Consider the following 14,724-nt stretch of genomic DNA (forward strand, 5'->3'; position numbering starts at 1 on the left):
GTTAAACAGTTTATTACCTACCACACATATAAATCTACATTAATTTGATTTAATAAAAGTGAATTTGAATTAAATCTAAACTTTCAAAGGCTTCAATTAATGCCCATCTGAATTGAAAAATAGTGAACACCACAGCATGGATGCATGCAGGAGGTTGCTAAGCATGAGTCATGCGAAGCGATAGATGCGAGCGACTCTAGCTTTTCGCATCTCTGCTGTTTTAACAATTTTAGCCTGTGTTAAACCTTTTCCCAGGTTGAAAATCATGATGACTTTTTTACTACCGGGGAAGGTCGGGTTCATATTCAGGATCAAAGAGGATACTACATCCTATACGATACGGCGCTTGCAAGCTTTAAGTAAGTGCATTTTTCGTCAACACCAGTGAAAGGTAGCTTACGAGTTGTTCCTATTTTTTTCTTTCCTTAAAAAAGACTATAGGAGGCGCGGCAAAAGACAAGCAAAGTTTACACAAGTTTAGAGGCTTTCTTGTTTGTGTCTTGTGGCATTTTAATGTTTTGATGTTTTACAACAGGGAACTGGAGACAGAACTTCTTCTTGTGGCCACTCATTTCCTTCAAAAAGACAAAGATTTGAGGCTGCCTAGAAATCTGAAGGTTAGTTTCTGAAGGTTAGCGCTAGAAATCATCATCCCTGCTAAAATAGAAAGATTTGATAATGTTTTTGTGCCTATGTTAGTTTCAGGGAGATCATATTGATCTGGCAGCGTATGGACATCAGCAAGTGGGCAGATTTGCTGTTCTTTTAGATTTGTGGACAAATGAAGCTGCATATTTGGAAAACAAGAGACAGGTAATTGCCCGGATAAGACAATCTATATAAACCTGCAGTGTTTAAAAGCAGTGAAAAGGGCTGCATCTACACCATTTAGCTGACAGACATGTTGGCTTCAAGGTTAGCGCGCTGAACTTAGAGTGGGAAATGTTGAGTTCAATTCCTGGCCGTTATCTTCGAGTTATCTTATTAGGGATCTTAAGTAAACCACAATGGCAATGGCAACGAGGACGTGATAGAACAAGAGAACTAGTTTGCAAAATAATAGCTGTGCACGTGCATTTTAAAACTTTGAACACTTCTTAGCCATCTTCTGCCAAACAACAAAGTGAAATCATCAAAACGTACGTGGTCTGAGAATTGAAACACCGACGCTAAATTATTCAAGTTTAAATTTGGAACCCAACCCCGCTCATATACATGATGCTGAGGTTAAGGTGTGGCGCCGTAAAATAAGCCATTCACGAAATTCTTGTTATAAATTTAAATTAAATTTTTTAATCAACGTTTTCTTTGCCGTTGTCGCCATGACTACTTAGGCAGGGCCAACACTAACAGTAGCCAACTAGCCACGGACTAGAAGAAATTCAGTTTTGGCTGGTGGTTTTGAATTTCCACCAACCAGTTTGGCTTGTAAACAAACTGAAATTGTGATAACATCTAAGTTTTCACTAGCCACTTGGCTAGTGAGTAAGTTGAAAAGTTAGAGTCGAGCCCTGCTAAAGCGTCCATATTGAGCGTGGTTTGCGCTTTCGTTTCGAAGCGTTACTGTAGCTTTGAAGGTTACAGATGTATGGTGACCCGTTTATTTTTGTACTGGTTGCCAGAGGAAGCAAGTCAAACTAAAAAACAAATTCAGATTTTTTTAAATATAGAATAAAATTTGAGAGTTCAATGAAATGTAACTTACAATTAGTAGGGCATTCCATACATCTTATAGACCTTTACCTTATCTCTGGCTGACCGTTATTTTAAATATTGAATTCGTCGCGTCTTTAAATAAAAAGAGGGGTTGGTCCCCAGACTCCCTGGTACAACGCTCTGGTGCCAAAACTATTAAACACTAAGTGCAAATCAGAGCGAAAACCTTTAACACCACAGTTCCCCTTAAAGACAAACTACTGTTTGAAGACATTTTTATTGTCTTTTAGTTATTTATTTATTTACTCGTTTTTCCAGCTTTTGGATTGTTATCTGGAAGCTTATCATCATGTCTTTGACCCAAAAGAAAAGAAACGGCTCGCTCAGGTTTGTTAAAGTTTAAATGATCTCAATTTTCCATGAGAGAGATCCCCAGTATATATTTTGTTTGTTTGGTTGTTGTTGTTGTTTTTTTTTAGTCGTTTGGATAGTTTTTCTAAATTTCTTGGAATGTTTTCCTTAGAATTTAGCAAGATAGTCATGTATATGAACATAGATGTCGATCAATATTACTGATCGGGACACTGATAAGGATTACGTTGGGAAATTTGTAGGTGATAAATTTTTCAAGACAGAAATACTGTGTCATAGTTCATTTGATAATTTTTTTCCTTCTCAGATTATCATTAACGTGATCTACTCGAGACCAAGATACGATTTTTCTGCTGACTACTTCGTGAAGACGTATCGAGCTGAATGTGTCTGTCTGCGACTTCACAGCAACTTAATCAAGTCAATTCTGGACAAACAGGTACAGTATGGAAACCTTTATTTTGCTTTACTTTGATTCAAGCGACACATCCAGTGAAGAGACGCGAGGGAGTTTAAGAAAACCACGGCGGCAACAACAGTGGCTGTGCACGCGCCTTATAGAGCACGTGCACGTGCCTTGTACAGCAGGTGCACGTGCTCTATAAACTTCTTTGCGTCCTCTGCAAATGACCAAATTTTGTGTTGTCTGGAGAACATGAGCGACGACGGCTAAGTCTTTTAAATTTAACTTTTGTTTTAATTCTATGTTCCACATTCAGTTTCGAGATAGTTTTGACTGTGAGAAACAAACTGAATGACTTGGGAGTATCGTGAGATTCGTAAAATATAAGTCGCCGTCGTTGTTCCTTAAACTCCCTAATGACTTTTTCCGCCTGTGAGAGTTTTTTTTAGAGTGCCTGGCTTCTAATTTCTCCTCATAGTACCCCCCTTGATACCGTAAAGGTTATGGTGAATGATCTCCAATTTATAAAGCTCCTGACTTACAAACTAATTATTTTTTTTTCAGTACTAGAAAAATGTAAAGAGAACGATGTGGAGAAAAATGAATACTTAAATTAGGGTGTAAAGGCTGCAACTACACTGAACAAAATCTTAAAATTACATTGTGCAGCATTCAAGTTGATTTGTTGATTTGCAAACGAACTTAAAGAAAGATCATAAAGTTGTTTATATAAATTTCAGATTGACGACGAACGAGAGGACATTCAGAAAGTTTCTAGGGAAGATACTTCTAGTACGTCGAAAATCACTGCTTGATTTGAGAACTTTATTATTATGATAAGCTTTTCGTAGGTCATGCTATTATTTGACAGGGGAATGTATTTATTTCTTCAGCACTTCATCTACTTGGTTTAATGAAACAAAGACATGTTCTGGGTAAATTTCACAATAACACGCACACACACACACACGCACAAAAACACGAAACACAAAACACAAAACAAAACAAACAAACAAAACAAAACGGCTGCCAAAGGATGAAAGATTAATTTTTGACCTAATGAAATGATTTCGATAAGACGATAATCTTTTTTTGGTTTATCTATTACAGCATTGTTTGGTCTTCCACATCGGATCATTCCTCAGCAGCATATTGCGGTGAACACCAGTCGGTGAGGAAACTGATGCAGATATTTTAAGCCATTTTAAGGATTATTTAATTTGTTATTCGTCGAAGACAGTTTACTTCTGTGTGTATACAATATTTTTATGATAAGCTAAACTGCACATGCATTTTGATTGGTTCTTTATGGTTATCACAGACGCATATATTACGTCACCATGACCAACATTTTTCTTTTTTATCATATTTAACAATGTTTAACACCACAGCGTACACTATTGAGTTATGGATGCACGCGGGAGGTTGCTTAGCACGAAATCATCAATCAATCAATCGAAAGAAGCATAAGAGTCGCGCTGGGCGATAGCCGAGAGCGACTCTAGCTTCTTGAGTGCTTAGCAAACCACCCAAGTGCATCCGTAACTCAATATTGTACGCTGTGGTTTTAACCATTTCTTTTACATGTATAACATAACATTGATACATTGTAGCAAAAGAGTTCCCTTTAATTTAACCAATCTTACGTGACCAGAAGAAACAAGCGCGCGCGGAAAACTTGTCTTCGTATTTGCTCCCGTCAGCAGTGTACACCCAGGGGCAAATGGTGGACGCTGAATTGACCAATCAGAGCGCGCGCTTTACCTTGGTCATGTTATAAAAAGCAAATAGATTCCATGTTTCCGTGAGTCTGTACGGTGATAGGTCGTCAGTGAAACACTCAGCCGAGCTTTGTTTGCCACTTTTTTGTTCTTCCAACATTTCGACGCCTTCAGTGATCTGTTACTGGGCAGATGCAGGGGTTTCACGGGCACTGGGCAAATTGGTTTTGCCCATATCTGGTTTGACCATATGGAGGAAATTTTATCTTGTAAAGAAGTTCAATTCAAAAAGTTTTGCCCTCCTGTGAAAACCAGTTGCCTTCCTGCTGCAAACGTTAATGAAACCCCTGGCAGACGCACGGCAACATGGTATCTTTTTCTTGTTCAGACTTATTTGCTGTCAGTAGGCCTTTCCGTTGCGAGTTCCCTTCCTCACAGGTGCTTCCTCCACTATGCTGCCTCTGTGATACAGGCGTCTCTGGGTAGGCACCAGTGATGAATTGTTTTACAAGCATGCTGTGCGATACACTTTCGCTGGAAACCTTCTCTTTGTAGTCTAAATGCCATTCAACAATGATGCATTTATCAGAAAGTAACTATGAATGGATTTCATCACAGACCCGCTCTGAGGTACGTCTACATGTTGGAATTCCATCCATCTCTCTCGGTCTAGCCAGCAGAGTATACGAGGCAATGCAGAATGCTTTAAAGGTATGCCTGTAATTTGCATGATGTATTTCTTGGTAGACCTTTAGAGTGCTGAGCTGTGCCTTTAAAAAAGCAAATAAACAAACAAAACTCACTTGGTCATGCATGTATGGATTACTCTTGGAAACATTCATTTGGCAGTCCACGATGCACGCTATTCATCGAGACCTACTAAACCTTCAATATGGTGAAAGATGCTCTTACAACTCTATGAAAAACTGTTTGGTTTTATTTTGTGCCAAACAGGTTCTAAAAACTAAGGTGTCAACGTAACCTTTGCTCACCAAGTCTCGTCAACATATTGAATTTCATCGATGTCGTCATGTTTGCTTCCTTAAACCTTAACTCCCAGAAGTGATTAAACTGTAACTTCTCCCTATAATATCTATACATGATCCGGCAAACAGGTAATGAGAATACTCAAACTTATCAGATAGAAGTTGTTACCTTGATTGAACACCAAATTCTCATAAGCAATTGACAAAGAAATGTGTAGCAGCTTGAGGGGAGAATTCATAATCAGATATTGGGAGTTAGAGAGTTAAACCCTGGCATTTCGTTTATATAATTAATATTATACCGGTACAATACTGGTGCCACACTAGTACAATACTGGTACAATACTATTACAATACTGTTACAATACTAGTACATTACTAGTACAATACTGGTACAATATTGGTACAATTTTCATGTCTTTTCTTGTTTTGTTTTGTTTCGTTTTTTTTTTTTTAGTTTCGAGAGGATACCTCTTATTTCTTCTATGATCATTTTCCAAATAAGTGAAACATCTTGTTTCTTATCAGATGTTTATCCAGATACACAAACCCAAAAGCACAGGAGAGATGATTTCACTGGAACGCCGCTTATATGAAGTAGCACAAAAGGAATGGGACAGTCAAGAACCAACTGGCCACTCGTTTGCACAGCAGACACAGAAAGACGTAAGTACCAAAGCCTGAAGAACAAGCGGTTGTGCCACTGCGCATTCCACAATGATAACATTTTCATTTTCTAAAAAGGTTGATCATCGAACTTCCTAAATATGCTTTTAGTCAGGCACTTTCTCCGTGACATACAGAACTTATTCTCAATATACAATCAGTGTGCAAATATTTAACACCTTAATATTGTTCTTTTATCTCAGCTCTTTTCTGAAGTATTTGTGGAAGATCCTATCTTTGTTTGTGAGGTTGCGCAGTCCCTGGTAAACCAAGCTTCTAATTCCAAAAAAGGAGGGCGAAAGTCTGTTAAAGAAAAGCAAAAGATTTTAAAAGAAACCTGGTCAAAACTGTTGGAGGTGAGCAATGTGACTGATTAAGTATCTCGTGAAATCTTCAATGGGTCCCAAAGAATCACTTATGCTTTCCATGTCCCTTGAAAGTGGAAAACTCTCCTTTATGGTAGCTTAAGTGATCCGTCATCTCTGGAAGATCATTCCTTTTCCCTTGACTGTTTCAGGTTATAACGTTAAGACACAGGCTTATAACTGCTGCACAGGAAACAGATGTAGTCACTAAGGTATGTGTGTTTTTTTGGACAACGACAAAAGCGTTCATCTCTTCTTTAACCCTATCGTAGCAATCTTCTGATTTGCCTGTGGTAATGTGGATCATGGCCAAAGGCCGCCCAATCACCATGGTTAGAACATTCTTGCTCACAACGCAATCAGGTAGTTGAGTCATTTTCTGAGCCAGAAGGCAAATCGTATTTGCATCACACCACAGGCGGCCCAAGCTCTCTTTGAGAACCACACAAGGAACACAATTTGCATATCGATTTATAAGGATTTGTATGGGATTTTCTATAAGATAGCCATAGAGATAGTTAAAAGTGAAAGTATTAAATAAAATTTGGCTTACCTTATTCCATACGTGTGTTGCTTGCTCCTGGTGTCGTTATTTTACCGATTTCACTTGATTTAAGGGGTTTTTTTTAATCCTGGTTTTCTCTTCTCAAAGAGAAGACAAGGCCTAACACTTCTGTCCAGACAGCCTACCGAACCATACTTAATGGTTTAATTAATTATTTTTTTTTAATTAATTTTTTCATTTTAGTTAATTTTTTACTTCGTTCGGGCATAGTTAATCGCGGGGGTACTAGATCTCAACTTGTCAACAAAACCTCTTGTAAAACCCGGGGTCCCCTCAGGTTTAGTACCCCCGCGAGTCTTGGTTTGCCAACATGACGAGGTTACCAAGCCAATTTCAACGGTCGTTGTGTCGTGTTGAAAAAAGACTCGGATGTCTACAAACGTTTTAACGTTTCACTGAGGACACGAAGAGCCGCCTGGCGTCGATCGCAGGGCCGAGATTGTGTGGCTTGAGAATCGAAATGAAAGGTCAACCTTTGCCCTTGAATTCTGCGGTGGATTTGTGGCCGTGGGTACATTTTAGCTCGGGATTTTTTACTTCGTTCGGGAGGCTGTCTGGACAGAAGTGTTCGGCCTTGTCTTCTCTTTAAGAAGAGAAAACCAGGATTAAAAAAAAAACACTTAAATCAAGTGAAATCGTTAAAATAACGACACCAGGAGCAAGCAACACACGTATGGAATAAGGTAAGCCATTTTTATTTAATATTTTCACTTTTAACTATCTCTATGGCTATCTTGTAGAATATCCCATACAAATCCTTATAAATCGATATGCAAATTGTGTTCCTTGTGTGGTTCTCAAAGAGAGCTTGGGCTGCCTGTGATCACGCTTAAACCCTTCCAACGCTAAGAGACTTGCGTCAAGTCAGAAATTTGCTCCTGTTTAGCTCAGTTATGATCACTTTTAAGGAGTTAACAATATTTGCCTTTCCGCAGGCATACAAGCGACAAGCCAAAGAGATTGGATTTGATGAATACCATGCGTTTCTTCGTGCCGTATCGTTTGACTTTGCACAGGCAAAACCAGATGCTGAGCTACAAAATGTTCTCATTACCGTGGTACAAGAAGACGATAGTAGGGTAGACAGGTGATAACACAACCCTTTTCTTCATTGTTGTACTAAGTCAAGTCACATTTATTCAGAACGTTCCTAACCGAAGGTCCCAGGACCAAAACCGAAGTAACCACGACGGCCAATCGGAAGGAAGGAAAATAACCGAAGGACCAAATCATAACTCAGTGTCACTTGATCTACCGAATATTTTAAAATGCGCTGAAGAGTCGCGATTGTGATCAGTTTTGCATCTGCCATCTTAGAAGGATGGCGTGAGGTTTGCAGTTCAAAGACCCTAGTATGTAAAACCAAGAGAATCCTGAGTTACGTTTGAAACTCGACTCCAAAAATGAGAGGAAGAAGAGGAAAAGCAGGACTTATGTTGTTAAACTTTTACGTAATAATTTTATTTCAATAGTGGCTTTTTGTTCATTATGTTAATTCTATGTAAAGGATAGGTTCTCAATGTCTATAATTGAATGCATGTATCCTGGGTTATTCTGAATTGCACTTTCCTTCCTTTTCTCCTACCCTATCTGGAATTCAAACGTTTTTTTTTTCTTTGTTAGATACACACCAGCATATACTCCTCTAGCCATCCAAGAATTGGATGAAAAGCATTTGGGCACCTTCAGCTTTCGCACAAGAGAAGGACTGTTGCAGGTTTGTTAATAACACAGCCCTAAAAACAACTCAGCGAGAAAGTGAAAAAAGTAGAGACAAAGCTCTTTAGGACTTGAGCGAGATCGAGGTCCAAACTTATAAGACTGTCTACACTTCATGAAACAGGTGTCGAATTCTGTCCGAAATTATACTCGATATTAACAGATCGGACCTTGTTAATCACTCCTACGATCATAGACCGACTTGGACTTTACTCAGTCCAATTACCATTATTAATCACACATGTCATCAGAATCCCTTTATTGCAGATTATGTCAGGAACAGGGGTGGAAAAGTTACAAACGATCCTAATGGCTCAGGTGAGTACAAATGAATTTCTCAAGCAGAAACATAAATCAAATTATCAATTGATTATACTAAACTGATTATTTTTTTCAAGTTATCTCCCTTTCGGTGCAAGCGTTGAATGGATATCTCCACTTCCATGCATACTTGTTGAATGTCTATAAAGTATGCTCAATAAATTATTATTGTTATTGTTGTTACTATTATTATTATTATTATTATTGTTTACCGTGTGATTTCTAGATTAATCGTTTTGTTACATGATTTGATTATAATATAATTACTTTGAACACCTCTAGTATTTTACTAATTGCTTTGCCTATAGGTTGTTCACAAGAATCTTATTATTGCATCTATTCTTCAACTCGACGGCTGTTCTAAAATCATCAAAGCTGCAAAAGCGAAGGAAGCAGAAACCGAGAAAAGGTATTTGTCCTGAATTATAGTCATGAATAAAGCTGCAAGATGAAAAATGTCATAAAAGTGCTTTGTTTAACGTTGCAAAACCCAAGGGAAATTTAAGAGCCAGAGAAAGTAGTTAACAAAGTGGGCAGAAAGATCATCGCAGATTTTTATCTTTTAAACTTCGGAGATAAGACTCTGGTGCATATTACTTTGATAAGTTGACTGTGTCGAGTCAATTCTCGAAATTATCTCGGATCGAGGATAGAGACGCTCGAAGGACCTTTCGAGGATCTAGATCCGCAGTTTCGAGTAAGCAATTGAATTAGTTCTCGCAGGCAAAACAAAAGCGAAGGACAAAGAGCTTAACTCGCGGCTTCAGGACAGGAGCGTTTACATATATGCAAATATTTCTTTTTAAACAGGATTCAAATGCAAATGCTCAGATCGTCAGCTTTGGATCTCTCTACTTACGGTAGTCAGTTCACATTATCAACTCAGTTGATAAAGCCAAATTATCTGGTAACATCTCGCATCAAGCAAGTTATTTGAATCACCAAAACTTTTTTTTTTTTTTTTTAATTTTAATCACTATTTTTGAGGACTTTAATTTCTTAGCCATTTTGTAAACGGTTCTACAGGGTAAAATATAGTGACTGAAATGTCGCTTCAAATGTACTTACACGAAAGAAGTAAGCAAAACCTGAACCCAAACAACATTTGTCCTTCCAAGCGATAACCTGACTCCCTCAACATTTGATTCGCTTTCAGTGCTGGATTGTCCCTAGGCTCCTCGCATGACACTTCCTTTGCTAGTCGGCCAAGTTCAGGCGAGGTAACGTCTGCTCATCTTCCATCATTCTCCACCAAGAGACTGGACCGAGAGTTTGAGCGTAAACTTCAGGAGGTTTTTGTATCGGTACAGTTGGAGAAGGTGCGTCGCAAAATAGGAAAATTTCTTTACTAATACAATGGAAACTCGATTTAACGAAGTGCCAAGGGACTGGGGAAATTGGTTCGTTATATCGAGGGTTTGTTATATCGAGGTTTTGTGGCATACATTTAACCGTAACTTTAGCAGGGCTGAAGCTGTATCGTTCGTTATACCGAGGACTTCATCATATAGAGGTTCGTTAAATCATGTTGTGTTTTTTTTTTCCTGCACAATGTTTGATTCTGCCAAAAACACATTAAATTGCAACCCCATATTGCTTTTTCCTCGCTGGTCTTTCGTTTATGAACTGGAAATCTTTCCTATATTTTTGTAATCTGTCAAATATGAAATGTCGGAGACTGGGCCCGAACTATAGTTGAGTTTATTGACACTACACGGGAGTGTAGTGATGCAAGTCGCTTTGAGTGTTTTTTTTTTTTTTTTTTTTTTTTTTTTAAAAATACAGAGTAGGTGTGAGAGAATAAAACGAAACGGTTGTGTTTATCTTAAGATTTCGACTTCGGGAAACTAAACTTCTGCCACCGACAGGGTAACACTAACGGTAGCTAAATAGCCACAGACTAGTAGAAATTCAGTTTTGGCAAGTGGTTTTCAATTTCCTCTAGCCAGTTTCGCTAGTAAACAAACTGAAATTGTCGTAACATCTAAGATGTCACTAGCCACTTGGCTAGTAAGTTGAAAAGTTAGTGTTGAACCCTGTACGGAGGCATTCCCGAAAAAATTTCCCGAACAGTTTCCCGGCAAAGAATAACACAGCGTTTTGTTGTTCCAGACGTTTTTGAGAGACAGAATGCTGAATGACTATATCCACAAAAAAGAACAACTGGGAACTGCCATGAAGAACATTGATGAGGTCATCAAGCTGAAAAGGTGATTTCAATCACTTAGTTTTACAAAGAAATTTGTGGGAAAAAATCAGAAAAACAGTTTGGCGGTGACTTTTGTTCAGAAACTGAAAGCATTAATCGCGGACGAAGGGCGAGTGCTGGAATCGTCAGCTTTGGATCTCTCTCTACGAACGGTAGTCAGTTCACATCAACACAGTTAATAATTTGTCAGTCTATTTGTCACGAACGTGAGACATGGAGTTTGCCATAAAGATCGAAAGGAAACCTTCCGATTACCCGTAGAATGTTTTGACATTGAGTTGCCGCGAACTTATAGCCTCTGACGAAGGGTAAACGCCTGGAACGTGAGCTTTTAAAACTCTTCACGGTGGCCAGATTTCATCATCAACTGATCATGAGTTGATGAAACCAAAGTAACTTGTCATACTTCCCCACTGACGCAGCACTATACTTTATTTAATTAGAAACTTACCTTCTTCATTCAGTAGATGTATTTCTGGATTAGTTTTTTTTTTTTTATCCCTGTGTTTCTTCACTTTAGAAAACTAGTCAGGGATTTCTGTGAAAACCTTCACAAAAGAGTGTCGCAGTATTCCTTGCAGTCTCAGGTAATTATTTTATCCTGCAAAGTTCCCTATGCCGCATACATGCCTCCCCTGGGTGTGCCAGGTTATGGCCGACGTCAGCGTTTGTGGGCGACCATCTTGATGATGCTTGGCCGTTATGAGTTTTGTATTCTCCATTTCCTGTACTCTTTTAATACTTTTTCGTTTTTTATCTTCCTATCTTACCGAAGTTGATATTTTGTGGTTGCCGCCACGTTAAAGATGGTGATGCCATTAGCAGAAACCTCAAATTTCCAGAAGTTACTTTTTTTTGTAAAAAGTTAACATTGGGGTGAAATGGGCAGAAAAGATCACAATAGGGGCCGACCATTTAACTCTTGAGGGTGGGGGTGGGTAATTTTGAAAACAAATTTCCTGCAAGCGCTTGTTGGAAGAAAAAACTGCATGCAGCCCAAATGAAACAGAAAAAAAGAGCATTTAGAACGGAAAAAAATATCCTGCACAGCAGATAGCTAAACAAAACATTTCTTTATGACCAGAAATCACCCATCCCCCCCTCAAAAGTTAAATGGTCGACCCCTCTCAAATTGTTCACGTAAACTATGTCAATCGCAGTAATTGTGGGAGACTCATCAGCTCATCAGCTCATCAAAATAGACACTGCGGGTGCGAACTGGCTGTGCATGGTTCACAGGTGTCTTTGAATGTCGCTCAACACTGATGATAGTTATGTGTATAACAAAGACTTTTATTTTAACCTTAAAGAGTGAAATAAGTTCATTCTCTAGTACTAGTCTTACTTTCTATTGATTTTCTTTAATGCTTCTCCTGTATTCTGTAGATAATCGCTTATTCTGCAAGTCTATTAAATCTAATGGCGGACTTTCCGACCACGAGGTACTTATATTAAAATTGATTTTTTCTCTCTATTGTACCCGAAGTGATGATTTGAAATTTAAGACAAGAAAAGAAACTTAACAAACCCTATAGTTTTCAAATAAAGTCTCTGAATTCCATGTCTTGACTTTTCCGAATGCGTTTCTACAAGAGTGAAACAAGCACAGTTTACCCAGTCTGAACCATAGGAACTAAAAATAATCAATCACATTGGCATAACTTGGTTGAAAGTCCCATTTGGTAGGGGGCTGGCTAACCAGTTGGCTTTGTTTAAAGTAAAACCAAAGAGTTGAACTTTGGCCAACCGAAAACAAACGCTTGGAGCAGCAAGAAGGAGGGCTTTAATCCGGGACCACCGGATACAGCACGGCCGCGTCGTGTACTGGAAAAGTTCACACGAAGCCTCGACTTCGTGTACTTAACCGAACATATCGAACCTTGACTTCTTGGCTTGGTGACGGCTTTCTTACATTCGTTTTCTTTGTTTTCTTTGTTTTCTTTTTTTCTCAGAGATGCTCATTTTGTTATTGGTGAGGAGGATGAGAAGAAGTCGGAAGAAGATGATAACTTGGTTTCTGATCCCAAGTAAGCCAGACATGACACCTTATTTTTACTTTGTAACTTTGTTTTAGTTTTTATCTTTTACGATATCTTATGCACAGCTTTAAGTGCCCTTTCGCGCTCCTCTTTCCCTCTGAAATGCTCGAACAGGCCAACTTGGAATAAGTGGATGTGGCCGAGTTTATTCATAGTTAGTTGAAGATTTATTTTGTACGTTCACATCATACGCCTTTTTTTAACCTCAGGCAATTCAGACCCAGGCCCCGAAGGTTGCTGTCGTCCGATGGCAAAAGTCTATTAAACCTCTGGTTTATTCCTCATTACACCGAGGTAAAGGGAAAATATTTAAAAACTGAAATATGATACTCAATTTAAAAGCTTTAAAAAATGATAACTTAACACCTCTTGGAATATCGATGGCCATACTGGTCTTTACTGAGCTCAACGCCTGTCTCACCATGCCTTTTTCAAATTTGTGTCCAAAGTGATCCGGGAATCATTGCTTTTCCTTTACTTTACTCTGTGATTGTTCCAAAAATCTCGCACCACTCTCTCGACCAAGCATGTAAAACTAAAACCAATCACGACTTGGTCACCGCGTTTCCCCGCGCTTTAGGCGGTTAGCTTGGTTTCACTTTGAGTTCTCTTTGATTCTCAAGAGTATTTTATCTTTCTTCTGATTGGTCGCGACTTGCTCTCCCACCTTTTCCCGCGCTTTGGATGGTTGGCTTGGGATCATTTGAGTTATCTTTGGTTCCCAAGGGTATTTTATCTTTCTTCTTATTGGTTGTTGGGATAACTTTGGGTTTGGTTTAACTACACTCGATCGAAAAGCTCTAAAATCAAGTGCACGATTTTAACTTTCAGGTAACAAGGATGTTTTCTAAAATGAAAGGAGGTGAAAGAAATGCAGCTCTCAAAGTGATGCTGGTGGATTGTCCCTGTCATGATATTGTTTTTTTTTTCACCAACTAACTAACTTTACCTTTCTCTTCCGAGTCTTTTATTCCCATATTTAGATCTCTTGTGGTCAAAGATGCATGCATGATCTACTTAAATTTTATTGTGATGCGGTACCTTTTTATTCTTGTTATCAGCAATTGATTTCATCGCTTCACGACATTTGTCAGTATCTCTGTGCGCATGCCCGCCTCGGTAGCTCGCATGCCCGACTTGGATCCCAGAAGCTAGAATTTTCAGGGGTGACCGCTGACTGGGGAGGCACCGAGGGCATCGGTGAGTATACAGTGTAGAGGAAGGCGTTAACTTTTAAAGAGCTCTTACCTCATTCGGATGCAAAACTAGACCCAGTGGCGACTTCAAGGGGTCTCTTGCATTTTCACGCGCTTTGTGTTCAAGTCATAAATCTGTGTTATTGGTTTAGTGACGAGGGATATGCCATCTACAGTACCTGGGCACTGCATTGCAGCAAGCTAAGCTCTCATGAATCCCTATGTAACCAAGGAAGCACGGCAGAATTTGTTTTCCCTTGATTTCGTGCGTCTTTCCCATTTTTCGAGTCGCCATGTTGCTTTTCCGCTTTTATCCGCTGACCGCTATGTTGAGCCGCGAAGCGGCGACTTTCCGAGGTTAATACGAATGAGCCCCGAAGAGGCAAGATGAACCGCGAAGCGGCGAGAGTAGCGGTCAGCGAATAAAAGCGGAAAAGCAACATGGCGACTCGAAATACGGGAAAGACGCCCGAAATCAAGGGAAAATAAATTCTACCGTGCTCCCT

At 39.1% G+C, this 14,724-nt stretch overlaps 2 protein-coding genes across 2 annotated transcripts in view; one reads left to right on the forward strand and one right to left on the reverse strand.

Moving 5' to 3' along the window:
- Positions 1-14,724, reverse strand: part of LOC111333738 (endoribonuclease LACTB2) — a 149,127-nt gene that overhangs the window by 3,311 nt on the left and 131,092 nt on the right. The window lies entirely within an intron of this gene.
- Positions 2,213-14,724, forward strand: part of LOC148737979 (coiled-coil domain-containing protein 162-like) — a 28,845-nt gene continuing 16,333 nt past the window's right edge. The window contains 21 exon segments of the mRNA XM_088747857.1: positions 2,213-2,266; positions 2,336-2,467; positions 3,172-3,223; positions 3,542-3,602; positions 4,771-4,810; positions 4,813-4,863; positions 5,667-5,804; positions 6,008-6,160; positions 6,322-6,381; positions 7,670-7,821; positions 8,358-8,451; positions 8,721-8,771; positions 9,083-9,183; positions 9,931-10,093; positions 10,887-10,984; positions 11,504-11,570; positions 12,370-12,425; positions 12,936-13,010; positions 13,232-13,316; positions 13,854-13,916; positions 14,084-14,222. Coding sequence (XP_088603983.1) covers positions 2,213-2,266; positions 2,336-2,467; positions 3,172-3,223; positions 3,542-3,602; positions 4,771-4,810; positions 4,813-4,863; positions 5,667-5,804; positions 6,008-6,160; positions 6,322-6,381; positions 7,670-7,821; positions 8,358-8,451; positions 8,721-8,771; positions 9,083-9,183; positions 9,931-10,093; positions 10,887-10,984; positions 11,504-11,570; positions 12,370-12,425; positions 12,936-13,010; positions 13,232-13,316; positions 13,854-13,916; positions 14,084-14,222 — 1,885 coding nt within the window.

The sequence above is a fragment of the Stylophora pistillata genome, chromosome 2 (assembly GCF_964205215.1).
Source record: "Stylophora pistillata chromosome 2, jaStyPist1.2, whole genome shotgun sequence".
NCBI classification, from domain to species: Eukaryota; Metazoa; Cnidaria; class Anthozoa; order Scleractinia; family Pocilloporidae; genus Stylophora; species Stylophora pistillata.